Source organism: Molothrus ater, chromosome 15 (genome assembly GCF_012460135.2).
Source record: "Molothrus ater isolate BHLD 08-10-18 breed brown headed cowbird chromosome 15, BPBGC_Mater_1.1, whole genome shotgun sequence".
Taxonomy (NCBI): domain Eukaryota; kingdom Metazoa; phylum Chordata; class Aves; order Passeriformes; family Icteridae; genus Molothrus; species Molothrus ater.
In genome coordinates this window covers 930,386-956,878 of record NC_050492.2, presented here as the reverse complement: position 1 = coordinate 956,878, position 26,493 = coordinate 930,386, and the positions used below count along the sequence as shown (strand labels likewise).

General features: G+C 52.5%; 1 protein-coding gene across 2 annotated transcripts; it reads left to right on the top strand.

Moving 5' to 3' along the window:
* Nucleotides 1-284: 284 nt before the first annotated feature.
* ETF1 (eukaryotic translation termination factor 1) lies at nt 285-26,493 on the top strand. Of its 2 annotated transcripts, XR_004981118.2 has the most exons (11): nt 285-541; nt 14,622-14,797; nt 15,559-15,698; nt 18,876-19,014; nt 19,886-20,076; nt 20,535-20,664; nt 21,026-21,181; nt 21,714-21,778; nt 22,901-23,048; nt 24,330-25,685; nt 25,719-26,493. XR_004981118.2 is itself a non-coding variant. In XM_036391680.2 (10 exons), the coding sequence occupies exons 1-10, from the start codon at nt 456-458 to the stop codon at nt 24,410-24,412; spliced, it is 1,314 nt and encodes a 437-aa protein (XP_036247573.1). In that variant the 5' UTR covers nt 285-455; the 3' UTR covers nt 24,413-26,493. The 2 variants fall into 2 exon arrangements, 1 of the variants encoding a protein (XP_036247573.1); XM_036391680.2 differs by having other exon boundaries at nt 24,330-26,493.

Here is a 26,493-nt window from a genome sequence, read left to right as displayed (position 1 = left end):
CGGCCCCGCCGCCCCTCACGGGCCCTTTAAGCGCGCGCGGGCCTTTCTGCGCAGTTCTCGCGAGACACGCGCGCGCGCGCTCCCGCCCCGCCAGGCGGCCTCCGGACTACACGCCCCACAATGCCTCGCGCGCGCTCGGGGAGGGGCGTCGGCCAATGGCGCGGCGCCCCGCTGCCGGCTCCCCCCGGAAGTGACGTCAAGGGCCCCCATGTGAGGCGATTGCAACACATGGTGCGCGGCGCGGGGGAGCGCGAGCACCGCGTGCGACGTCAGCGCCGCGCGCCGGGGGGAGCGGGCACCGAGCGGCGGGGCCCGACCGGCACCGGCACCGCCCGGGACACACCCGGCCCCAGCGCCCCGCTCCGCACCGCCCGCCCGCCCCGCGCCGCCGCGCCCGCCGCAGCGCCTGCCGCCGCGGGAGGAGGAGGAGGAGGAGGAGGAGGAGGAGGGAGAAGATGGCGGACGATCCCAGCGCTGCCGACCGCAACGTGGAGATCTGGAAGATCAAGAAGCTCATCAAGAGCCTGGAGGCGGCCCGCGGGTGAGCGCCGGGCCCGCGGGGCCGCCGCCCCGGAGCTCCGGGTGTCCCGGCTGGAGCGGGACCGCGGCCGGGGCGCTGCCCGGGCCCGCCCGGCGCGGGGGGACGGGAGGCGCAGCCCCGGCCCGGCCGCCCCTGCCCGGCCCCGGGGCCCTTTTGTGCGGCCGCGTGGGACCCGGCGGCCGCTCGGGCCCGGGGGGGCGGCGGGGAGGGCGGGCCGGGGTCGGGAGGGCAGGGCCGAGTGGAAGCGTGGCCGCGCTTCCCGCACGGGAAAAGGGAAAAGGGCCGCGGCTGCCCGGGGCTCCGCCGGCCCCGGCGCGGCCCCGCAGCTGCTCCCGCAGCCGGCCCCGGGCGGGGCGGTTCCCCCCGGCCCCGGCGGGGGTGGCACAGGTGCGTGTCCCCGGTGCCCGGCCCGTCCGGCTGCCCCGTGCCAGCTGGCACCGGCGAAAGGCGGATTCCAGCCGGAGGAGACGCTCCGCTGTCCCCCGTGCAGCCTTGGGCCGCTCCCAAGGGACCGGCTGGGCCGGGGAGGGCGGCGGGGTAAGGGCAGGAAGGCAGGGGCTGAGGCAGCACTTACTCAGTGCTTTCCTTACCGACAGTTGTTTGATCTTTCTCACCCCTTCCACTCCCAGCAGAGGTGCTCAGCTCCATTTCCCTGAAAGTAAGCTCTTCCAAAGTTTGGACAGTGGGAAATTTAAAGTCTCTAATCCCCCTTTAATCCTTGCACTTTAATCTTTTTTGTCCCCCCAGAATATCTGTTCCTGCAGCCTGCCCCATGCCAGAAGTGCCTGTTTGAGGGGGCAGCTTGGCAGTGGCTGGTTCCATCGTTTGGGAACCCTCTTGGGCCTGAGGAATTGCAAGACTTCAAGGTTCTGGGGCTGTAAAATAGCAAAGAAAGTGTGTCTCGGCAGACAGCCTGGTAAAATAAAAATGAGGGGTCACTCCTTAGCCACCCTTGTGGCTCCAGTTTCCACAGGCTCACCTTAACAGGTGTTGCTGTAGCTGGGGCAGCGCTGGCATTGTTCTGGGACCCCCCTAAAAGCCTGGGGCCAGCTGGCAGAGGCTGAGCTGCTGTCTTGCCATGTCCTTAGTGCTGGTGCTTGCTCTGTGCAGTTGTTCAGCTGAAAACCAACCCAGGCAGGAGGGGATCCCGAGTCACAGGTCGCCCTGAATGTGTTTTACTCTGACTCATGATGCAGCTGTGCAGGGATGGTGGGGGGGAGAAGGGAGTGGGGAGCCTGGGCTGCCCTTCCCTGTGGCACACTGGAGTTTGGCTGCCCCAGCTCATCACTGGGCTGGGCCTGTGCGTGGTGTGGGCAGCACGGGCTGTGCTCACAGGGGTCCCGGAAAGCTGAAAGGGCTCAGGAAGCTCCAGGCATCCGCTGGAGCTTTGTGCAAGAGCACTTAGGGAGCCTGGGTGGGTTTTGGAAATGTGGAGTTGGAGTTTTGTCTCTCCCTGGTTCGAGCTGTGCCCATTTCAGTGTCAGCTCTTGTGTTGTTTGGGATAGGTGAGTGCTGCAGAGAAGGTCCCAGCAGCTGTTGGAATGCTCCTGGGGGGCTGAAGGGCAGGTGTCTCTTGTGGTGTCAGCTTCCTGGGGCCACAGCCCAGGTGTCTGCCCTGCCTTCCCTCTTCCAGTGATCCCTGGAACACCTCTGCTGTGCAGTAGAGGTGCCACAGGCACAGTCAGATCTGTGTAGGAGGTTTAGCTGTGCCCCCTGGATCCAGCACATCTCCTGGAGGTGGTGATGCTGCTGTCCCTTAATTTAATCTGTGCCAGCTGCTAAAGCAGCTCCTGAGGAAGGCGGTGCTGGTGCCAGCAAGTCTAATCTGAGCAAGGTGATGCTGATTTGGTGTCTTCCAGGGAGGCCTAGCCCAAATTATCCTGGTTTGGGTGCAGTGAGGAGAAGAGGTGCTGCAGCCTCAGTCCCCAGCAGGCTCAGGCTCCCTGGCACAGGAGGTGTGGGGCAGTGGAACAGGCTTTTCCGGCCTTTGGAAGAGTCACTTCCTCTTCCTGTGCAGTAGGAAGACCTGTTCTGGGGTGGGTTAGAGGGCAAAGCCTTCCAGCAGGGTGATGTGGAGGGCCAGGGCCTCGCTGGGAAGGCGTCCCCACCTTCCCTTACTCATGTGCTCCATTAGTGACCCAGCAGCAGTGTCCCAGTTTCGTGTGCTGGCTGTTCCTGCAGGGGATCAAAGGACGGGAAATGGAGGAAGCTGGAGTTAGACATTCCCTTGGCATGTGGTGGTTGGGGCACCTCTGCTCTGATCCAGCTCATGTGGTAAAATCTCAGTGGAGTCTGCAGGGTGTTAACAAAAGTCAAGTGAGCAGGAGGGCAAGGAAGTGCCTTTATGGGATTGATGAGGAAAGGGGCAGTGCTTGGTCACAGCACCCAGGGGAAAGATTAAAACCTCAGCTTTCCCAGAAGCTGATCAGCTGGAGGCCAGCAGGGATAGGTCTGCCTCTCAAACCTGGAGGTAACATCCTAGTGGGAATGCCCTGTGTTGTTTTCCCAGCCCTGCTAAGGAAATCTAGCTTTCTCACTGATCTCTGTGGAAAGAATCTGTCAGTTCAAAACAATGAAAAATAATTTTGAACTCCCCAACCCCACCTCAAAGCCCTGTCTCTGCTGACAGGGACTAGAAGGAGCTGTTATCAGTGTCTTGCTTCCTAAACCAGAAGTTATCTCCTTCCAGCTCTCCAAAGCTGAGTTACAAACTGTGTGATCCTGTACAGAGTGGCTGAGTTGGTGTTTCTGATTTGGTGAGGTGGAGGGGGGTAGCTGGGCTCTCACAGGGTGTGAGGAGGAGCAGAGGGACCAGTTGAGCACTGCAGGCAATTAACCTTTGTGGCCAGAAGAAGATGGGAGTAAAAGGCTCCTGATAGGGCAGTTGTGGCCTTGTCAGAAGTTTAACCTTGTCATGCATCTCTGAGAGCTTGAAGTGCTCAGACTTAGATCCAACATCTCTGCTTCTCCCCTACTGAGGGATTCATTTTGCTTTCAGTACACAGTTCAGTTTTGTAGAATAGATTTGGAGAAACACTGGGCCCCCCAGAAGCTGCAGCTGTGTCTTTCTCTGTGGGGCTGCTGCAGCCCAAGTAGAAGCAGCATTAGCCACTGTGTTTTCCTTTCTTCTCCTCTCTCGGGGCTTTTCTGCTGTTGCTTCATGTAGTTTTTCAGTGTCAGTGCTAAATTGACAATCCCTCTTTGTTCCTTTGGTCTGTGCAGTTCTGAATAGTTAGCTGGGCTATGGGCAGGGTTTTCTGCTAATCTAAGCTGTAAATGCTTGGCAAAATCAAGTATCAGCAACAACAAGCAGTCTCTTTGCTGGGAGAGGACCTGAGATGTCACATTGGAATCATGTTGGGAAACTTCTCCATATCTTAGAAATGCTTTCCTCTGCAAACATCTCTGCTTGCAATGGTACTGACACCTCCCAGGCTTCCAGACCCCAGGTGAGAGTGCAGGGTGTGAAGCTCCCTTACAATGGGAAAACTTTCAGGAACATGCTCTCTGGAGACATCTCCCCTGTCCTGAGCTTGCTCTGTTGGGGCCAGAAGCCCTTGTTGGTTATTTTACTGGAACAGGAAAAGAGGAGGTGAAGATTGAGGTGTCACTGAAGGCACTGAGTGCAAACACAACTGAGGCTGGTGTGGGGAAGAACATTTTCCAAATGATGTGCTCTGGAAGGTGGGTCAAACAGGGCAAATGCAGAAACAAAGTCTGAACAAGTAACTTATTCTGGTTGTAACTGGAAGAAATGTTTCAAAGCTGGAGGAGGGAGAAATGGTAAGAGAAGGGGACATCTTGGTGTCTCCAGAGTCTTGGGAGGAAAGCAAAGTGTTGCAGTTCCTGCCTGGGTTTGGATTCTGCCATGTTGAGATTTCCATCTGCTATATGGGAGAAGCAGAAAAGGAGAGAAACAAAGTCACCATGAAGGACAGGGGCCTTTCTCTCCTGCAAAGAAAGACAAAGTTCTGCTTGAGATCCTGGAAAATGGAATATAGTTCTGCTAGAGGGTGAACAAGCTCACCTGTTGCTTAGACAGAAAAGATTTGCCCACATCATTTGCAGATGGGTTCTCTTGCAGTCTGTCTGGAGTCTTGCTGGTCCTGATGGGAAAGTCCAATCTTGGAATTAGGTTCAAGCTGCTGCTGTTTCCCAGCCTTGTGGAACAGGACCAGGAGGCTGGACTTCTCAACACCTTCTTCTGGGATATGCTGGGATGGTGCTGCTCTGGGAGCGGGCAGCTTGGCAGGGCTAAGATGTGCTTGGACAGCCTGATGCTTCTGGGGGATAAGGTGGTCTTAACCTGTTCCACTGTGAGGATGGTGGGCCTTTCCAGAAGTGGCCTGAGAGCCCACCTGGCTGTGAGTTAACAGCACTGTGGGCAGAGCTGCAGCAGCTCCACTGCTGGAGGCAGTCAGGGGATCACAGGGGTCAGTGACAGCTCTCTCCTGTACAGCTTTACCTTGTTCCCAGTTTCTTTTGAACAAAGTCCTGGGAAGCCATGGTGCTGGCATTCTCTTGTGCTGCCTGAGTGAGCTGTATTTCTCACCTGGACTAGGCAGAGCTCCTGCAACACTCTCCTGTGAGTGGATTATTCTGCTGGTGGTGCTGAAGGTGGCATTGTGCTGGGATAACTATGGGACAGTATTGTAGCTGGGTTAACTCCAGCGTGGATTCTCCTGCTCCATACAAGACACAGCACAGCAGATTTAGGGTGACACCACCACCATGCCCAGGCAGGTACCAGAGCAGCTCTCTTGGCTCAGGGGGTGTCACAAACCAGGAGGAGCATTTGGTGAGATCTGTCAGCTCTGACTGGTGTCTGCCTGACTGCCAGAGATGTGTCAGTCCAGGGGCTCCCTCCCCTGCTCCCAGCCTGGCAGCAGATCTCTCTCCCTGCCTTCTTTATCGGGATCTGTTTGTTGTTGTGGCTGTGCCTCGGGCCTGAGCTCTGGGTCAGTTTAACTGTTGATACAGGAGCTGTTTCTGCAGCTTTCACCTTAGGATGGGGGGTATGATGGAGGCCTTGCCCCAGGCCTGGGTGAGCCAGTGCATCTGGGAAGGGCAGAGCCACACCAAGGTGGTCCTTGGCTTTCCAACTCGTGCTGTGGTATTTAGGTTGCAGCTCTGTTATGTTGTGCCAGTGCCAGTCATGGGAGAGGCTTGAGGATCTCTCCTGTGAGCTGGTGTCTCCAGTGGCCCTCTCTTGCAGAAAGGTCCTGCTCCAGCTGGAATTGAGCTGGGCTGTCACACTGGGAAATGTGAGGCACGGGTGGGACAAGGGCTGGAGGAGCAGGTGGGTGTGCAGGAATTGAGCCTTACTGACAGTTTTCTGCTTTGACTTGGTGATCTGACCTTAGTGCGGAGTGTTCAGGGAAGAGGTTGTGGTTTAAGTTCCTACCCAAGGCAGATTGCTTCCTCCAAGCTGTGCTTTCTCATCCTGCCTATGGCAGGGGGAGTTCCTAAAGGAGGTCATGTTTCTGTGAGAGGCAGAGGCTATGATGCTAATAGTGCCTTTGCTTCTGCTGTGTGAGGAGAGGGAGGAGGTGTTTGCAGACAGGCTGGAATAGAAACAGTCCAGGGCAGAAGGGAGAGCTGAGGGCACTGTGGCAGGAAACCACGTGGGATGAACAGCAGCTGCTTCCACACCATTTCCCTGCTCTGTTGGACCTCTTCAGGCTGCCAGTGTCCACAGTGCTGGGGTAGAAGCTGAATGTGGATTTCTTATAGGCAGGGCTGATCCGACCTCTCAGGACTAAGCAGTGTCTCGTGTTTCAGTGGTGCTCAGGGTGGGAGGTTTGAGAAAGCTGTGCCAGGTGGGAGGAGGAGCCAGGGAAGCTGAAGCCAGGGACAATGTCCAAAGGGTTGTTGACATCCTGCTGGTTGCCTCAGTCTAATGGTTGTAAAACATTTTCTGGGCTCTCACCTGCCTGCTGTACCTGTTCCTTTTGTAGTGCAGTGACAATTAGGAAGTGCTGTTTGGAGAGAGCTCACTAGCAGGTGGCTGAGGAGGACCTGAGCTGGAAAAGTGGCTCCAGATCAGAACTCCAGCGAGTGTCTGACAGCCTGTGGCTGTTCAGCAGCCTGGTACCTCTTTTACAACTGTGTGAATCATTAGTGAGCAGTGTGATTCATGCACAGATCATCATTCACATCGAGCTAATGAATGAGCCCCTGAGGAATGACGTGGTAGGAGATGGGAACAAGCACCTCAAAAGAGGACAGACTTTTTTGGCTTTGTGGCAACTGGATTTCTTTTCCCTCCTCTTAGCCACCTATTCCCATGTAGCTCTGGGGCATTAGCATCTTAATAAGCAAATCTGGATTTGTTTCAGTCCCTCAGTGGACATCTTGTACCCAAATGGCCCATTAGCATAATGCAACAAGTCTTTTAAACTTGGAGCATTAATAATTGGAGAAGGAGGAGGGAGAGCAGGGGAGCTGTGGCAAAACTGAGCCTCCCAGTGAGTCACAAATGTCTGAAGTGCAGAAATGTCTGTTCCACTTCCCAGTAATTGGGCATCCGGGCTTTCTGCATGAGGTCAGATGCAGCCAATAAGGCCTATTCAAAACATGCCTGTGCAATTATGTTTTGTGGTGTGTTGCCTTTGATCCAAGGGTTTTGGAGAGGCATTGATTCACCTTCTCCAAGGGGTGTGCAGGATACACTTGTGCTGATTCAGTGCTTGGGATGAAATTGGGATCTGCTCCTGGAGCTGCAGGGACGGGGGTGCTGGTGGTGGCCTGAGCAGCAGTATCAGAGCCAGCCCCAGTCTGGCTCTGGGGACAGAGCTGCTGACATGTCCCTCTGGCAGCTGGTGTGTGGTGGCCCAGGGGCCAAGGGCTCGCTGTCACCTGCTACCTGTGCAGCCTCAGCCACAGGAGAGCTGCCAGGCTGTGCTGTGTGCAGGAGCAGGAGTCCGTGACCTGATTCTTGTCTCACCTCCTCTGTGTCCTGGCAGTGAGGGAGGCTGGGCTCAGGAGGCAGCTCCTGGCAGGCGGCGGCTCAGGGGGCAGCACTGCCTCACCTGACCCTTGCTCAGGCTGTGGCCAGGCTTGCTCTGCTCCTTTCCTGTGCAGCCATTTGCTGCCTCCCTGTGGGAAGCTTTCCCTGGCTGCTGGAGCCAGAGGTGCACTGAGGAAATGAGGCTCACTTGTGTTTTCCAGGGTGGATTCTGGCTGGGTGCTTTTCTCCTTGACTGGCACTCAGAGCCTGGTTGGCATCTGGAGGCCTTTCCTCTCTGAAAAGGTGGTGGGTGAGGGTAGGAGGGCAGGATACCTTTCCAGGCCAGTGTGAGTGTCTGCTTCAAGCTGGTTCTGGTTACATGAAGTGCTTTTTCTATCCAGTCTGCCAGCATTAGAGGAGAATGATGTATAGGATTCCTGTTGTGGGCTTTGGAGCAGGACTACAGCAGGAGAGCCTGGCATTGTGTGAGCCGTGGTGGAATAGCTGCATGGTCTCATGCTGTGCAGTTAAGTGGTTTTCCTTTGTCCAGGGGAGAGGTGGCATTCAGAGGCTGATGGAAGAATTCAGTGTCTGGGGTGTTTCTTCAGTTCAGTGGAGGGGGGGAGGCTCAGTCTCTCCAATAAATGCTTATGCTGAAAAGGATTCCTGAAGAATTAATTACTTGGTCTCCCGACTCTGCAAATCCTCTCCTCATACCCACCCTGCCCCCATCTTGTCCTTTTTCTCTGCTTCTGAGGTGTCAGTGGATCCAGAGAGGTGAACTCTGCCTTACTTTTGCTTAGGAACTGGTCCCTTCCATACCTTCAAACCCTTCTTTGGATGACATGGAAGCCTTTGAGGAATGACTTGTATTCATGTTGCCTTTTAGGAGATGATCCAGAGCTCTGCTGCACGCTGGGGTGAAATGCAGGATGCCTCTGGGGGATTGTGAGGTTCCTGCTGAAATTGTGCTGTACAAAGTTCTGCCTGGCTTTTGGCTCAGCTCCACATTAAACCTCAGAGGGGCTGTGGTGGGTCCCACTGAGCTCCCCAGTGCTGTGTGCTCTGGCTGGGTGTCTGTGCAGTGCTTGTGTCCTGCTCCATGTGCTCGGAGCCCATGGGCTGAGCAGGGAGGGGGAGTTCATCTGCTTCTGGTGGAGGCATCACAAAACCCTGGTGCCTCCAAGCAGCAGTTAGGCTGAGGGTGTTTGCTGGGTTTATTGCAGAGCATTCAGCTGATATCTTACAGACTGTGCAGTCTTTGGCTTCTAGGTGATGTGGCCTCTGAGGGATCCTGGACTCTGGAGATTCCCTGCTCTTTCCTAGCAGGTTTTCCAGGAAAAGTTGTGCAGCTCTTTCATCTGCTGTTGTCTCTCCAGATTTAGCATCTCAAGTGGACTTGATCCACTCTGTTTGATGAAGGCTTTGTCTTATTAAAAGACATTAAGTCTTTAATGGGTGCAGCTGTGACCTGTTTGTTTCACAGCCATAATTCATAAGTTGCAGGAGTGTGTGTAGCACTTCCCTCTGGCAAGCTCAGTGCTCTTGCACTCAGGGCAGGATGAGTGGGGAGTGTCTGATGGCCTGGGTGTTGTAAGGGAACCCAAACCAGCGATTTTGTACTTGCCTGTACCAAAGGACACTTCCTTTTTATAGCACTCCATTCAACATCTCTGCTCAGGTATAGCATGAAAAACCCTCAAATATTCTTTCTTCACATCACTGATTTTGTGTGCCCTGAGTGTAGTCCTTCACTGAAGTGCCATGTGCCCGCAGCACTGTGGGTGTTGGTTCAGGAGCAGCTCTTTGGCACCTCTGGAATGTGCCTGATGGAGTTCTACCTTGGATTGCAGTGATATTGCTGGCATCTGCCTTGCAGCTGGCTGCACGTGGAACTGCTTTAGCCACCACATAACTTGGGTAGCCTTGGCTGTCCAGGCATCTTGGGCTCCTTGGGATATGTTGATGCACAGTCCTGGATGGAGAGCAGCAGAGGTTACCTGGGGAAGGTACCATGGCTTGGAGCAGTGTGTGGCAACAGTTGTTTCATAGAAAGCTTCCTGGCTGTGGAATGTGGTTGGGATCAGATTATCTGGGAGCTGCTGGCTCTGTGCTCCTGCCAGTCTCTGGCAGTCACACACAGGCCTGGTGCTGCCCTTGGTTCCTGGGGAGAGCAGGATGCTCATGAAGCTGTGCCCTGTAAAAATAAGCCCATTTTGAGTCCTAGGGAATGACTGCCCTCCCTTGCCTCTGTATCCCACATTCCACAGTGTGCTGTTAGTGTGAAATGTTTCACTGTGAAACAGCTACAGCTCAGCTGCTGTTTGTCAGGTCTTCTCTGATAGCACAGGGCAGGCCAGTCACTGCTATTTATATAGCAGGCTGTGAAATTAATGCTCTCCCGTGCCAGCTCATAGCCCAAATTGCAGGAGCCAGGTTGATTGACTGCTCCTCCTCAGAGTGCTGTGGTTGTCTGCCTGCTGGAGGGGAGCTGTGCTGGCTGCTGCTGGTTTGGGGTGTGGCACTGCAGGACCCATTTCAGTGGCACAGCACTGTGTAAGGTGGTAGGAGCCTTTTGGAAAACCACTACATTGCTGTCTAGTGCCAGCTGAAAGCTGAAGGTCTAAGGATCTGCTCAGCTGTTCCTTCTGGTGGCAGGATGGTAGGAACATGGTGACAAAGCCCTGCAGGTGGAGATGGCCACCCAGAGCAGGAGGCCCCTCTGGCAGCTGTCATGGAAAGCAGCCCCGGGTGCATGTGGCAGCCCATCCCAGGAGGGTGCAGTGCCTGCTTTGTGCTCTTGGCTCCTGCTCTGGTGCCTCCCTCGTGCTGGAGCACAGAGCACATCCACAGAGGGCCCCGCTGCTTGTACTGAGCGTGGCATGGGCAGGGAGCAGGGACCCAGCTGGTGCCAGCATCCTCTGGGCCATTCCTGCTCCTGGCAGGGACCCAGCCGTGCTCCTGGCCTGCACACACAGCAGGGAGGGCTCCTGGGCCATCCCTCCTCTCCTGGCAGGAGCTGCTCGGGTGCCACAGCAGCTGCTTGCAGGAGTGGCACAGCTCCCCTGCAGCTCTGGGGACTGGGTTGCTGGTGATTCAGCGCTGCCCACGCTGCCACTCGCTGTGATCACTTGTCAGCAGTTGCTCTGAGGTCTCTCTGTGTGTCTGGGAAAGCTGTTTGGTGGCACAGTTGTCTGAAATTCCAACTGTAGCAACATCGGAGTTTTAATAACAGAAAGGCTGTCCTATCCACAAACCTCGATTTTCTGAGGAACTTGCTGTCTCCCAAGAGAGAAATGTGCTTGTTTTTCCTTCTCCTCTTTCCTCAAACAGGCCTCCAGCACACTGTGGGAGAAAGCTAGAGCTCACCTGCTATGGTGTGGGAAAGTTGGAGCTTTGATCCTTGTCCTCTGTCCTGGAGATACCTAATGCTGCTCATGGCAGGTGCTGCTAAATCTGAGCTAACTGCCCATTCCTGGCAGGGCTGGCACCATGAGCAGTGCAGACAGTGCAGGCCTTCTGCCTCTCCAGAGCTGGCAGAACTGCCTCCTTGGTTCTTTGGAGTGTGTGGGCTGGTGCCCCTCATGCTCCTGATTGTTTCCTCTGCCCCTGTCCCCTGAGCAGTGGCACTTGTGGTGCTGGCCTGTGGGCTGGGGTGCTGCTTCCCTCCATCACAAACATCTCGAGCATCCCGCCCTTGGATGGCACTGGCAGCTCTTTGGCCTGAACAGGGACAGCAACTGCCTGGAGCTCTGCAAGGCCCTGGCTTGGCTTGGTCCAAAAGCATCAGCTCCCAGCTTTTCTGGTGGAACTTGGGTGTGCTGAGCAGGGGAAACCTCAGCAGTGCTGTGAAATCAGGATATAGCCTGGCATGGGGTCCATGCTTCCTTCAGGAATGCTGTGGGGGATGCAGGGCAGACCCAGCTCCTGGCACCTCTGACCCTGAGCTGCCAGTGTGAGCAGTGCCCCTGATCTCACTAGGTCACTTGGTTGTGTCCCATAGCAGGTGTGTGGTGCAGCTGTGCCCCCTTTTGGGAGGCCTTAGGATGGTTATGGGGAAATTCCTTACCTCATTCCCAGGTAAGTGTTCTCTGGAGCCCTCAGCTCCGGAGGGGACAGGGTGGGATTTGCAGAAAACCTTTTATTTTTTTGAGGCTGCAAAGACCCAGAGCAGACTTGGAAATTACCTTATTCTGCAGAATAACCTATTTTTTTCTGAGTGTTTTTGAACAGCAGCTTTCTTAGAAACTCTTTGCTGCATTTTGTCTCCTTGGGGTGAGTTTAGCAGATGCACCACAGGGTTTTTTAGACCCTGCCATACTGCATTAGGGTCACAGACAGGTAGAAGCTTGCTTTGAAAGAGGAAAGCTGCTCTTGCATGGTCGGGTAACGAGGTGTTGGCAGCGTGTGAGGGAGTTCTGCAGCCACCGTGAGTGCTGGTGCCCATCTGCTTCAGTGGTGTCTTGCTGGTCTCAGTCTTTGGTTGTTTGCTTGTTTAGTGATCCCTTGGAGTGCTGGGTGCATGGGGACATGGTGACAAGCTGGCTGGTTCCTTGTGCTCCAGGCTTCCAGCAGCCTGGGAGGTTGCTCCTGTGGCAAGCTGCATGCCAGCTGTTTTGCTGGATTCTTCAGGAATTGGTTAGAGCCTGAAATAGCTCTGACTGTGTAAATAGTGGTGGTAAATAGAAGCATGCCAAACCTGAGAAGTGCACTTGATGTTGGTAGTGGAAGGTGCTTTTGGATACAAATCCAGACTGGAATTTGCTGAAGGATTGGCCCAGGCACAGTACTGTGCTGTGTTGAACTAGTTGGAGATTTAAATGAGGGGAATGCATCCTCTGAGACCCTTTAAATTTGTTTGTTTGCAGTAATGAATCACCAAGGCTTGTGAAGGCCACTCTGTTACCTCGGGTGGGATGTCCCTGAGGAGCAGTGCTGTGACCCTGCCTGGTGGATGAGGAGCTGTGTGTAGGATCCAGTGGGTGCTCTGTGCTGGCACCAGTGTTTCTGAGGCACTGGCACACAGCACAAGGCCCAGGGCTGGCGTCTGAGGGGGGTGGCTTGCATTTGAAAACTGAAGGGAGCCTTTCAAATGACTTTTTACTGGGGAATTGCTCTTGGGAGTGCACACCCAGCCTTCCTCCTTATTGTTCACAAAGCTGGGGAAGCATCTGGAGAGTCAGTCCTGTGAGGAACAGCTGAGGGATCTGGAGGGGACTCAGCTTGGAGAAAAGGAGGCTCAAGGGGGGCCTTATTGCTCTCTGCAAATTCCTGCAAGGGGTTTGTAGGTGGGGACATTAGGCTCTTCTTCCAGGCAGCTTGTGACAGGACTTGCTCCCTGCTCTTTCCCCTCTCTCCTCAATTCAGGAAAAATTGTATGTAATCTCTTCCTAGCAGGAGAGCCATGGAGTGCCCAAGGGGTGTAACAGTCCCACTCCCACCTGCCCCACTGGGATGCCCCTAGGGGATGCAGGAAGTTAGGTGTGATGGGCAGAGCTTTCTAATCTCTGGGAAGTTGTAAGACTTTCTTCTTTGAGAGGAGAAGATAACTCAGGAGTGCTACTTGCACAGAAGTGGAGAAGAGTTGCTTTAGTTCTGATCAGCGTCTTGCTCAAAGGAGCCTGCTGGGAATGATAGCCATTATCTGTCCCCAAGGCTGGTGCCATTCACTGGGTGGGGAGCTGCTTTAATTGACTGGGCTGTGGAGTATTCTTGGCTGGGGTGACCTGGAAGCCTGAGAGCTGCCAGCATGGCTCAGAGCTCCTCCTGGGAATAACACAGGCCAGAGTGGCTTTGTGACTTCCACTGGTGTGTATGGGGAGCTCAGATATTAAAACCAATTAGTTGTCTTTAAGGTCAAGGACTTATTTGACCTACCAGCCTCCATTTCAACTTGGCCTGGATTGAGGATCTTTGGGAGAGGGCTGTACAACTTGTGTAAAGAAGCTAATGAAGTGATGCTTTTTAAAGCACTTCCCTGCTGCCTCTGTAGCCCAAACACTTCAGCAGGACACTGGTATGTGACAGCCTGAAACAGCAGCGAGCAGGGGCTGGGGTAGGCTCCTTCCATAAGAAATGTAAAAGAGCAAAACCCTGGAGTTTGATGTCTGAAAAGCACTTTGTTGGCGCTCTGACTCAGAATCCTGAGAAAAGGCTTTTTCACAGAGCTTAGCTGGTTTGCCCTTGAGAGAACTGGAGGATACGATGAGGGATTTGATTTTGATGCCATTACTCTAATGGGAAGCATGAGGTCTGGGTTAAATCTGAGACAATGCAGAGGCAGCACTTCAGACATCTGGGATACTTCAATGGCAAATGGGAGGTACCTGCTGGAAGGCAGATGGGAGCTTCCCCAATTTTCCTTTTGGCTTTGGGTGGATTTAAACCACAAGGCAGCTTTGGGGATTAAGATTTCTGCAAGACCCACCCCAAAGCCCTAGGAAAAATGAATATCAAACTTATTTTCCTTTAATTTAAGCCTGTCCTGTGATTTGTGGGGTGTTATCTTCTGACTCTGTGCCTGGGGTTGGTGCTGGTGAAGCAGCAGTGTGTGCTTAGCACAGTTCAGTTAAAGCAGCTGCCAGGGCTGATGAGCTGCTCTGGGGAGAAAAGTGATAGTGGGAAAGCAGAAAATACTCACTGTGACAAAGGGATCCTTCCAGTTCAGTTTTCTGTATTAATCTGAGGAAAACAACGTGTTAAGAAAGCACTTGGGCTGCTTAGTGCTCCAGCTGTCTGAGAACAAATTAAATGGGCTCTAAGATGTCCTTGAAGTATGTGGCTGCATTGTTTTAAATAATCTCTGTTGGGAGCTGCTTCCATTCCTTCTGCTCACAGCCCCTGGTCTGTGCAGCCCTTGGTCTGCACATGTGTTCTTTCTTCCCATGTAGTGCCCTAGAGTAAAAAAGCAGCTTTTGGAGGACTTGCTTGGTAGAGGCTGAGCACTGAAGAAGAGCCTGTTTTGGTTTTGTTTTCTTTCCTCTCCCATTGTTGTCCAGCAGAAGGGGAATTACACCAGCGACGGTGAAGAAGCGTCCTTGGGGGAGGGAGGAGAGAACTGTGTTCATGGGCTATGGTGTGAGGGTGCTTGTTGCTTTGCTGCCTGCTCACATCCCTTTTTTCCCTCCCCAGCAATGGTACCAGCATGATCTCGTTGATCATTCCCCCCAAAGACCAGATCTCGCGAGTGGCAAAAATGTTAGCGGACGAGTTTGGCACTGCCTCCAACATAAAGTCCAGAGTGAATCGCCTTTCAGTACTGGGAGCCATTACATCTGTACAGCAAAGACTGAAACTCTATAACAAAGGTAACTTCTAGCTTGTATGGATGCTGGCACACTTCCCTTTCTTGGAAGCAGCCTTAAGTTCCTGCACTATGCAGTTTTCTGCTAATCAAATCTGTTGGCCTGTGCTGCTGTTTTGCACTGATATTCCAGGTATGTTGCCCTTGGATGGCTACTTCAGGGGTGGACTTTGGGACTAGAGTAGTAAGGTGGTCCTTGTCTTAAAGGAGTGGGGTCATGATTCTGTTCTTAGTGATGACTGTGCTAAACTTGGCCAGGCTTAAGAGCTGGATATTCTGCAATAGTTCATTTGTGTTAAAGTAGTAATTTTCTGTCAAGCAGAAACTTCTGTGTGCCTTAAGCATGGCATTGAGCAGCTGCCATCATTCTGGGGGGAACAGACCCAGGCCATCTCAGATGAGCCTGGGAGAGTTCATTGTTACTGCTTTTGCACTGGCCTGTGGCCTTCCCTAGGATGGGCACTCTGCAAATCCCTGTATGGGGACCAGCAGAGCTTCAGGGGCTGCTCAGCCTTTCTCTGGGGGGTGTGAGCTTGCAAACTCATGGCTTTAAGAGGCTGCATGTCTGCTACAGGTGCACTAAATGAGTTTGTTTCCCATTGTAGAGACCTGGGTGGGAATGAGGTGGGGAAAAGGGAAAATGAAAAGTTTGGGATCTTGAATTTCATTCTGCTATGAGTCTCAAGGGGCGCTGGCAGTCAGTTTTTGATGAGTTCAGCTTGTCACATTCCTTAGTGATCTAAACCTGCATTGTGTTGTTTGTAGTACCTCCAAATGGTCTGGTTGTTTACTGTGGAACAATTGTGACAGAAGAAGGAAAAGAGAAGAAAGTCAACATTGACTTTGAACCTTTCAAACCAATCAATACGTCGTTGTATTTGTGTGACAACAAATTCCACACGGAGGTAAGGACTCCCCCATGGCAGGAGCCAAGGTCTGGGCACAGCCTTGCTGTGCTTGAGCCACAAGAACAGCAGGAACATGCCCTGGGGAGGGCTCTGGATGGCTTGGGACTGCCAGAGATGAGGAATGCCTGCTGGAAGGAGCTGAGGGACTGCCCAGCTCCTCCCACCCCTGAGTCTGTGTAACCCACAGACAGGAGCTCCTCTCTGTAACTGGAGGAAGGCTGGGTTTTTTCTTAACCACAGAGGCCCATAGATACTATTCCAAGTCAGGCTTTAAAATACTGCCAAGATAATATCAGTGTTGCCAGTCTTGCTATCAGATGTGTTAACTGAGAGCCTTCATGGAGAACTGGCATGTGCCTAATCTGTCTGGGGGGAAGTGGGATTATTTTTATCCAACATCTAATTAAGTTAAATGAATGGTTTGAGGCATTTTGAAAGAAATGTGGATTACAGCAGTCAGTGTATTGCCTCTGAGACTATTTTGGCTCTGGCAGGTGCAGAGGTCTCAATGTTTGCAGTGCCCCTCACATCCTTGATGTTTCCCATGATAAATGTATGGCCTGAGACTTAATTGCCTGTTGTCAGACCCATCTGACAGGGCTTGGCAGGCCCTCCAGTGATGTAGTTCTGCTTGTCTTTGTGGGTCTGTGGAGATTTGATCCATAAGTAGCTTCCAGAGGGCAGGAGTACAGCAGGGAAAGCTGTGCTTATTGTACAGGTGAGGTCCATCCCTACTGTTCTGTCTCCCCACAAAGGATGAAATCCCGACATGCCTTTGATCTCCCAGGAATAAAAACCTGTGCACAGGCACAGGTCTGGAGTTCTGCTGGGTCCCTGTGTCCATAGATGAGTGAAAGCAAGAAGGAAATTAGAGAATTCAGTAGAGAGCCAGGATGCCATGCCCAGGGAAGTGTTTGTCCCTGCTGCTGTGGGCAGTGGGAGGGTGCTGGGTTTCCTCCTGCCCTGGCAGGTGATGGATTCCTTTGGTCTCCTGTGCAGCTGCTGCCTCAGGGCACTGATTCCATATAGAAGTGCCCAGCAGGCTGTTCCCAGGAGCAGCTGCAAATCCACTGGTGCTGGTGTGTGGCACTGCTCACCACGGGTGGCAGTGACCTGAGGGGAATTTGTGGGAATTGCTGCTCCTGATGATGGGATCACTGCCAGCCCCTCCCTGCACGGGCTCTGTGCTCTCCCTGGCTGGGGTTGTGGGGTTATTGCCCTGGGGATTGCCTGCACTGCTGGGGCTGGAGCAGCCTGCTGGGGGCTGTGAGCTCTGAGCTCTGCCTTTGCCCCCTCTCTGGCTGTAGAGCCTTGAACCCCTGAGCTGAGAGCAGGGGCCAGCTGCTCGGGCACCCACAGCTTCCCTGGAAAGGTGGGGAGGAAGGGCTGCTCTTCACCTTTGGGCTACAGCTGCAGAGAGGAAGCTCAGTCCAGGCTGAAGGAGCAGAACAAAGGCAATGGTCCCTTGGTGCTTGACAGGTCAAACAGTGCAATTGCTGCCAGAGCTGACCAGGGAATCACTGATCATTGGTACTGTATGAAAATAAGAGGAAATCAAGAAATCAGAGCTTTAGTCATGTGCTGCCTGGCAAGAGCATCTGATAAGATATCTTCTAGATCTTTTATTGCCTGTGTGAAACTGAAGTAACTCCCCCAGGGGGCTGTGAGCCCTGATGTGTGTCTGAGGGGTAGGATTTACAATGACTTACTCTGATACCTTGGCTGGAGCATTCATTCCAGTCACACATTTTGCTTGGCTCGGTCCCAGTTCAAGAGATTGCAGTGTAAAATGCCACTTCCTCCTCTCATTCATCCCACTGCTGAGGAATTTATACAGAATATTAACTTTGGCCAGGAGATTTCATTAAACCTTAGCCCCTATTTCTTCTAAGCTAGAGAGCTGCATCCTGGGTTGTGTGGATTTTGGAAGAGGATGACTGATGGGTTTTATCCTTTCAGTTCAGCCCAGTAATCAGGCTGACAGCCCTGCAGGCAGCTTGAGGTCCCGTGCAGTAACCCAGCACCATCACTTTCAGTGTTAAACTGGTGACTTCAAGCAATCTGGAGTTTTGACAAGTTCCCTATCCTACTGATGTGGTTTTGCCAGCCAGAAAGAGGATTCTGGCTATTGCTTTTTTGGGCATGTGTAAGTGAGCAGGAGTGTGTGTGTGTGCTGGATGTTTCTGCCCACTCAGACAGCCCCTGAGGGAGCAGCAGCTGAGAGACTGCCTTGAGAAAGGAGCGCAGAGTTTGGATGCTTGGGCAAAGTGAACTCAAAAACCTTGATACTGCTCTGTGCTTTGGTTGGGCAACTTAAATGACCTTATGAGAAATAGTCAGCTGCTTTTTTTAAAGTGAGGAAAATTGAAGGATAACTTCATTTTGCAGCAAATGTTCTGGCTGTCTTCTCCACAGCCAGTTATGCACAGGACTATTATTGCTGCTGTTCCTTGTGCTCTGTAAGGCTGAATTTGCTACAGCCACTGTAGATTTATCTCATCATTCTGCCTGTGGAACTTGAAGTCAGCAGGTGCAGCAGACCAGTAGTGGTGGTAGGGAGGCTGTGTCAATGCTTTGGACTACAAAACTGAACCAACAATGAACTGAGCAAGTTCTGCTTTCCTGGTTGGAATGCCAGGAGAATTACTGCTCCAGTTGTGCTAGCCAGAGAGGTGAGGCAGCCTCAGACAGGTGGGATCCATTTCACTTCACACTCTCCACAGCCCATCTCCAGAGTTTTGCTGTCACACCTGCCCATGACCTCAGGTGGGGAGCTGGGAAATTGTGATCAAATTTAAACGTGAGTTTCCTCTGTGCTCTTGACAGTGTTGTATGGGATGGGATTATGTATGGAAGGAATTCCTCTCTGTGAGTGTGGGCAGGGCCTGCACAGGGTGCCCAGAGCAGCTGTGGCTGCCCCTGGATCCTTGGCAGTGCCCAAGGCCAGGCTGGACAGTGGGGCTTGGAGCAGCCTGGGATGGCAGGGGAAAGTCTTTAAGGTCTCTTCCAGCCCAAACAATCCTGGGATTCTGCAGTGATCTGGAATAGTTACAGCTCCTGAATGTGCCGGTTTTCCTCCACTTTATTAATGACAATACAGCCATGAGCAGCTGTGAGCTGGGACTGCTGGGGCTGTGCTGTCCTGGCCCTCCCTCACGGCTGTGTCTGTTCCAGGCCCTCACGGCGCTGCTCTCCGACGACAGCAAGTTTGGCTTCATTGTAATAGACGGGAGCGGGGCCCTGTTCGGGACGCTGCAGGGAAACACACGGGAAGTGCTGCACAAATTCACTGTGGATCTTCCAAAGAAGCACGGTAACACACTGGGCTGGCTCTGTCCTGGGCTGGGATGTGAGGGTGGAAAGGGGAACTTGGCCTGTGGGGGTTTAGCTCTGCTCAAATCTGTGCTCCCTTGGAATCTGACAGCAAAGCCTCCAGTCTGAGCCTTCTGTCAGAATTAATGAATCACAGTAATATTCAGTTGATCTCAGAAGCGGCACTTTTTATTTCTTGCTGCGTTTGACCCTTTCTTTGGCTTTGGGACAGTTGTAACTAAGTATTTGTAGCACAAGCAGCAATCCCACTCAGTGGGGTCGTTAAGGTTTGATGTGCTGGTGCTGTGTGCACCCCACAGGAGGAGCAGCGAGCTGCTCTCTGCGGGAAGCACGGGGCCTCACAGAGCAAGGAAAATTCGAGTTCCACTCTGTGCTGCTGTGTTGTAGCCAGCCACTGATGAGTTCAGCAAATTGTCTGCTGGTTACTCCCAGCCCACTGTCCTTTGTAGAGTGGGATGGGACAAAATGAAACAAAAACACTGCCTCTGGTGAGGCTGTGCAGCAGAGACTGCTGGGCTGTGCTGCGTCAGCAGCGTTTGAGGCAGTGTACAAAGGAGATGGCTTCTCTTGAAGGTACAGGGGGAGAAGATGTGCTCAGATGTTCAATTTCTACAGAGTTGCGAGTCTTTATAGAAAGAAAATAAATATTTTCCTCTGTGGAGAAAAATCTCCTGGTGGGAATGAACCCTCTGTTCTCTGAGTGTTCCATGGCAGCCCTTGCCTCGGCTCATGGCAAACTGAATTCAGGAGGCTGCAGCTGCCCTCGGCTGTGGTTATTCCGGGCCAGCTGTGTCCTGAGGATGCTGCTGGTGTGCAGTGGGTCCCCCATGCTGCCCTGTCCCTCCCTGCAGGCAGAGGAGGTCAGTCTGCCCTGCGCTTCGCCCGCCTGCGCATGGAGAAGAGGCACAACTACGTGCGCAAGGTGGCCGAGACGGCCGTGCAGCTCTTCATCTCCGGGGACAAGGTCAACGTGGCCGGGCTCGTCCTCGCCGGCTCGGCCGACTTCAAAACTGAGCTCAGTCAGTCTGACATGTTTGATCAGGTGAGTGGCCCGTTCTGAGCAAACATCATGTCTGAGTGTCAGTGGTGAGGCAGTCATTGTAGCAGAGGAATGTAACTCTGGCCTCTGAAGAGATTTGATCAAAACTAAAAATGTGATGTATCCAAAGAAGTCTCCCATTCCTGATACCTCCTGCAAGGAGCTGAGAGCTCCTGTTCTTGAAAAAGGGCTGATAAGAAATCTGTCCTCCCTGGTTTGGAACTGGCATTCACATTCTTTGTGTTCCCAAATCTAAAGCAGAAGCTTTATTGGAATTGAACTCCAGTAAACCTGATCCTGGTCCCTGTTGCCTGAAAACTGTGGTTCAGTACTGTGCATTCAGAGGTGCCTCAGGTGAAGTGCAGTAATGAGAGCAGTGACTCCCATGGCAGGGTGAGGAGTGTGACAGCCCTGCTCTGGGCTGGATTCACCATTTCCTGTCTCCTCCTTCTCTTGTTCAGCGGTTGCAATCCAAAGTGCTCAAACTAGTTGATATTTCATATGGAGGAGAAAATGGCTTCAATCAAGCAATTGAATTGTCAACTGAGGTCCTCTCCAATGTGAAATTCATCCAAGAGAAAAAGCTAATAGGTAAGTGATGCACTGCAGCCTCCTCCTGAGCCAGGTGTGTGGCACAGGTGCTGCTCTTGCTCTCACCCTCCTGGCAGTGCCCTTGTGCTGCCCCAGCCCTGCCATGCTGGCTGAGAGTGGCACTTGCAGTGGTTGTTTTTACCACCTGCACACCTCAAGTGCTGGTATGGGGGGATGGGGTTTGGTTGGTTTCTTTTTCCACACCAGAATTCTTGGACCTTCTCTCTCCTTCCATCAGAGATCCCCCTTAGTTCCAGGCTTCTGGTGGCAGCTGCTTCTCAGTTTCTTGCACTCAGATGCAGCTTGTTTGAAGTGTGTGTGCTGTGCTGAGTGCTCATGGCAGGCTCTGTGTGCCCTGCAGGACGATACTTCGATGAGATCAGCCAGGACACGGGCAAGTACTGCTTTGGTGTGGAAGATACACTAAAAGCTTTGGAAATGGGAGCAGTAGAGATCCTGATAGTCTATGAAAACCTGGATATCATGAGATACGTCCTGCACTGCCAAGGCACGGAGGGTACGTGGTGCTCTGGGACATGGGAGCTCTCAGGGTTTGACACCTGAGGTGCCTCGCTGGGATGGGTTGGCTGGAGGAGCTCCCTGAGGATGTCTGACCACAGGGATGTTGTGCAGGGCTCTGTTACTTTGCAGGTTTCCCAGCCTCTGGGGGAAAAGCTGGAACAAGCAGGGTTCCAGTGCACAGAGGGAATTGCAGTGCCAGGGGGGCACTTGGTCCCAGAGCCAGCCTGGAACCTCCTTCCAGCTTAGGGAGTGTGGTACCAGAGGGGAGACTGAGGTGACCTTGTGTCCAGAAACACAATTGCTGGGCCTGCAGCAGGACCTGTCCCCCTCTGTGTTGGCTCTGCAGCTGCTCTGTGCTGCTGTGCCCTTCGGGGTTGCTCACAGAGCTTTGGAGAGGAAGGAAGGCAGTGGTGGTGCCCAGACCCTCTGTGTTGTAGCTGCTGGCTGTGCTCAGTCTCCTGCTGTCTTTAAACTGCATCTTGTAGCCTTAGCCAAACTAATATTATCATTTTTTCCTCCCTTTTTAGAGGAGAAGATCCTGTATTTGACACCAGAGCAAGAGAAGGATAAATCCCACTTCACAGACAAGGAGGTATTTCAGCTTTGGGGCTTCTGGCTTTGTTCTCAATGTGTTGGTGCAGAGCTCTGGACATCTGGGCTAAGTTTGTCCCAAGCACCTGAGCACAGTGACCTTCTGGCACTCAGTGACACCTCAGGGCAGGAACCTGTGGCTCTTCCTGTGTAACCCCTTGGATCCTACCCCTGCTTTTCTCCAGTCTTCCCTGCTGCCAATGCCAAGGTTGTGTAAATGGGCAGTGTCAATCTTTGAGCACCACCAAACCATCACCTCCAAGGGTTTGGTAGCCACCATGCAGGCAAGGCCCCAGAACCATTGCTTTCTGGCACTGATTTGGTTGTGCAGAACGACTGTGAGGTCAGGAATGGTGACCTGGATCAGGTGCCATGGGAGTGTCTGCTTTGGGGGATGCATTTGACACCTGGAACTGTCATTTGCTGCCTGAGTTTCCTGCCTGTGCAGGTCAAACAGCCCTTGTGGACCAGGGGTCTGTATTACTTTGCAGAATAAACTGGGAGAAAGTGTCCCTTGCCAAAGGGTGGGGATCTGTCCCACTTGGGTTGTGCCTGGGGGCCATTTCCAGCTGTATTCCCTCCTGGAGGGAGGACTGCCAATCCTTGCTGTGCATGGAGGGTTTGCAGCGTTACCTGCAGTGAGGTGCTTCTGTTTCACAATAATCACTGCACTTCCTGCTTAGAAAATGGTGCCTTTTGGCTCTGTGCTTTCATGGATCAGTGTTCCTACCTGAGAACAGGGCCTGCTGGATGAGGGGGCAGAGCAAGTCTGAATGAGCAGTGAAGCTGAGATGTAGCATGGAGTGACACTGGAGCAGAAGAATCAAGGCAGTTTTTCTCCTGCTTCTGCACTAAATGTCCTATTAGAGGCCCAAAAACCTGTCAGTGATTAATTTTGTAGCACCAGGAGCTGCTGGTTGTGCCTGCCTTTGCCTGGTGCAGTTGTGCCAGGAATGCCTTCCCCCAGGAATGTCTGTGTGGAGGGAGCCCTGTGAGGGCTGCTGTCCCTGCTACAGCTGACAAAGCCATGGAGCCAGTTTGGGAGGGGATTTTCTCAGTACTGAACACACAGTGTCTGTAACAGGGCTTTATTATTTATTTTTCCCTTCCAATGTCTCCACAGACTGGGCAGGAACATGAACTCATAGAAAGTATGCCTCTCCTGGAGTGGTTTGCAAACAACTACAAGAAATTTGGAGCAACATTGGAAATTGTTACAGACAAATCACAAGAAGGATCCCAATTTGTGAAAGGATTTGGAGGAATTGGAGGTAAACTGCAAGAGGAAAATGTGTTTGTTTTGTATAGTGGTTGGTTTGATAATCTGGTGCCAACATGAGTGGGATTAATCTTATTCCTGGCAGTCTTAAAACCAGTTTGAGAAACAGTTGTGTTCACCAGGGTGGATTCATTCCCTGTCCAGCAGGATGGTGATCCATGTTGGGCCCTGTCACTTTGCAGCTGTGTTCCTCAATGCCTGCGTCCTGTGCAGGGCTCAGGGCTGGGCTGTTCCCCTGTGCAGCTGCTGGAGCTCAGGAGGGCCCTGGCTCTGTCTGCACAGGGGCTTGGTGGCAGCCCCTGCCCTGCCCTGGGAGCTCTGACAACCCCCAGCCCTGTTCCTGAAGCACTTGGAGCTGTTGCTCTTCTCTCGGAGCCTTTCTGTCCTTTGCTCCCTAATCTTCTGCTTCTTTTCAAAAGAAAAGTGTTTTTAGTCCATCCTGTGGAGCAGTGAGGCCTCTGGGAGCCAGTCCTGCTCTGGAGCTCCCTGGGCATCAGCCACGCCTGGCAGAGGTGCAGGTGGCTCCTGTGCCAGTCTGACCAGTCCTGGGCAGGGGGAGCCACAGCAGTGCCAGGGGGAGCTGCACATCCTGCCTGGGCAGGGGTTCCAGACAAAGCTGTGCCACTGGCTGGGCTCAGCTCTGGTGGATGTGAGTCAGGGAGAAGGGCATTGTAAAGGGGAATTTCTAGGGTACAGAGAGCACCGGTCAGGAGGAAAGAACCTTGGATTGTTTGGCTCCTTAAGGAGCAAGGTTTCTAAGTTTCAGGGTTTGTAATTCCAGGAGTCTCTTATTTCCTGCCAGGTCCAGCCTCATTGCATGGTGGGATCCTCTTTGCTCCCATGCTCTGTAGGCTGGAAAGGAATTGTCCTTGAAAATCTCCTTCACCTCAGTAAATGATTCCAGGGATACAGGATTTCCAGAGCCCTGGGTTGGTGTTTGGGATAGGAAGAGACAGACCCTAAATCCTGCTTTTACTGCATTGTAAAAGTAGCTGCAGTGCCAGCTGCCCTCTGGATTTTACTGCCAGGCTGGATCTGAGCAGTGACACTGGGAGCAGTGATGTGCCACTGGTGTTTTGTGGAGATGCAGCCCCAGAACAGGCTCAGCTTTTCCAGGAGAAAGCTGGCCAGGCTGGGCAGCTTCCTTGGGGCGCTGAATTCCCTGTGGCATTTCTCAGTGCAGCTGCCAGGCCTGAGCTGGACATGAGTGGGAAGCTGTGGGAGCAGGCTGGGGAGCTGTGCCTGGGGAAGCTAAAGGCTGTTTCTTTGGCAGGTATCTTGCGGTACCGGGTGGACTTCCAGGGCATGGAATACCAAGGAGGAGACGATGAATTTTTTGACCTTGATGACTACTAGGTAGTCGAGCTGGGTCCGGCAACACGTGCCTCGCCCCTCCAGCATCCAACCCAAGGAGCAAACTCATGGTGGAAAACACAACTGATCCCTGCCTTAGAATTGGAACATTTCCAGAACTTGATCCACGAGCATTTGGATTTAAGAAAGCAAAACCCTACACTTTGATTTGTCATAGTGTCAGTACAGCAGCAAACTACTAAGTTCCGATATGCCACTTTGGACTAATTTAAAAAGAATCCCAGTTTTTACTTTTACTCAATGGTGAAATTGGTTGCTCTTGTATTTTATGGAAATGATTTTTTTAACCTTCATGATACATTAACTGCTGTAAACCTCTTCCTTCCAAAATTAATAGAAGTAAGATCCTACTGGTTTGTTTCTTTATACTTTGATTGGAGAAATCAATTGCTGCATTTGGCAGCGCCGTGACCCATTTACATGGCATTCTCAGCTTAGCCTGCAGAAGAAATGGAACGAGGTTGGAGCCATAATTCTCCTCAAAAGCTTGAGGAGGCACTGACCTGAGTGCTGGTTCATTACATGTGGCTTGCAAATTCTGATGGTTTGGGGAGGCTCACCAGCCGAACGTGCTTTAATCTATTTGCAGAAACACTGCTCTTACAAACTAGGAAATGCACTTCATGGATTGCAATGAAAATGCTGCTGAAGTCTTGGGCTTAATTTGGATTTGAGCAGTGCAGTCTTCAGGAATTTATTTTTTTTTCAGTCTTGACAAAAATAAACATGAGATTTCAGTGAAGTAAGGTACACTTGGCTTTTTGTTCCTCAGTAAGTTTTTCTTTTTGCTTTAGGACTGCGTAAGGTTTCCTTGATTATGTGAATTTGAGCCCACAGGTCTTAAATGGAAGTGGGTGTTTGACAGGAATACTGAGTCAGTGGAGTGAAGGCTGAATTAGTGCTGGGAGTGTGGAATATTTGATTCTGATCCGTGGAGCACTGGCACAGCCCTGGGAACACCCAGCTCCCAGAAGTGTCTGTCCTGTGGGGATGTGCCCTTCAGGAGGCAAAGGATCACCTCTGGATGGTCCCAGACTGCCCAGGCTTTGTGTCCTGCCTGTTCCACAGAGCATCCATAGATCAGGGAGCTCATCCTTGGGGTGTGTCCAGCCTGCTGGTGACACTCTGGGGGTCAGGGGCTGTGCAGGCCAGGGGAGCAGTGGCTCAAGGGCAGGTCCTATCCCAGGGGAGCAGTGGCACAGCTCAGGTCCTGTCCCAGGGGAGCAGTGGCACTGTGCCCAGTGACACAGCTCAGGTCCTGTCCCAGGGGAGCAGTGGCACAGCTCAGGTCCTGTCCCAGGGGAGCAGTGGCACTGTGCCCAGTGACACAGCTCAGGTCCTGCTCCCTCCCTGGGGGCTCTCCCAGCATTGCTCCCGGTGCTTCCCTCAGGAGCAGCTCCTGTTCCAGCTGCAAACCTTTGCCTCTTGTCCTGGTTCACTTGAACAGAGGGAGCTTCTCTTCAAATTTCTGCCACACTGTTGTTTGAGGTCCAAAATTCCTGTCCTTGTGAGCAATACCATTTGTCCCCCTGGTCCCTACCCTGGCTGGCGGCTTCGCTGCCGTCCTCACATCCAAGCTGGAATCTCTCCCGGGAGATGGGGCTGGGTCTGCTCAGGGCTGAGCACAGCCCTGGCCCTCACAGCAGTATGTTCTGGATTTTGCCATTGTAAATGGGTCTAATGTGACATGACAAGACCACAAAAATTGGTTGTAAATTTACATTTTTGAATATACTGCTTGTTGTTTCACATGATACATTAGGGTATGCAGCTCCTTTTTGTAGTTTTTATTTTTACTATTTAAGTTTGGAAATGATGCCAAATTTTTGTATTTCTTTAATCAATGTGTTCTCTTCAGTGATATATATTGCATTATATATTGATGTGTATATCAATATATACTGATATGTATTACACTTACACATGCAAACACACTCAGTGGGGGTGGGAGATCCTAGCCTTTGCATACTATATAGCCTCTGCAGAGAGATCCCAAGCAGTGATATCTTGGTGTTGTGATGTACAGAAATGGAGAAGAGTATTAAACCATATTTAAGAATATA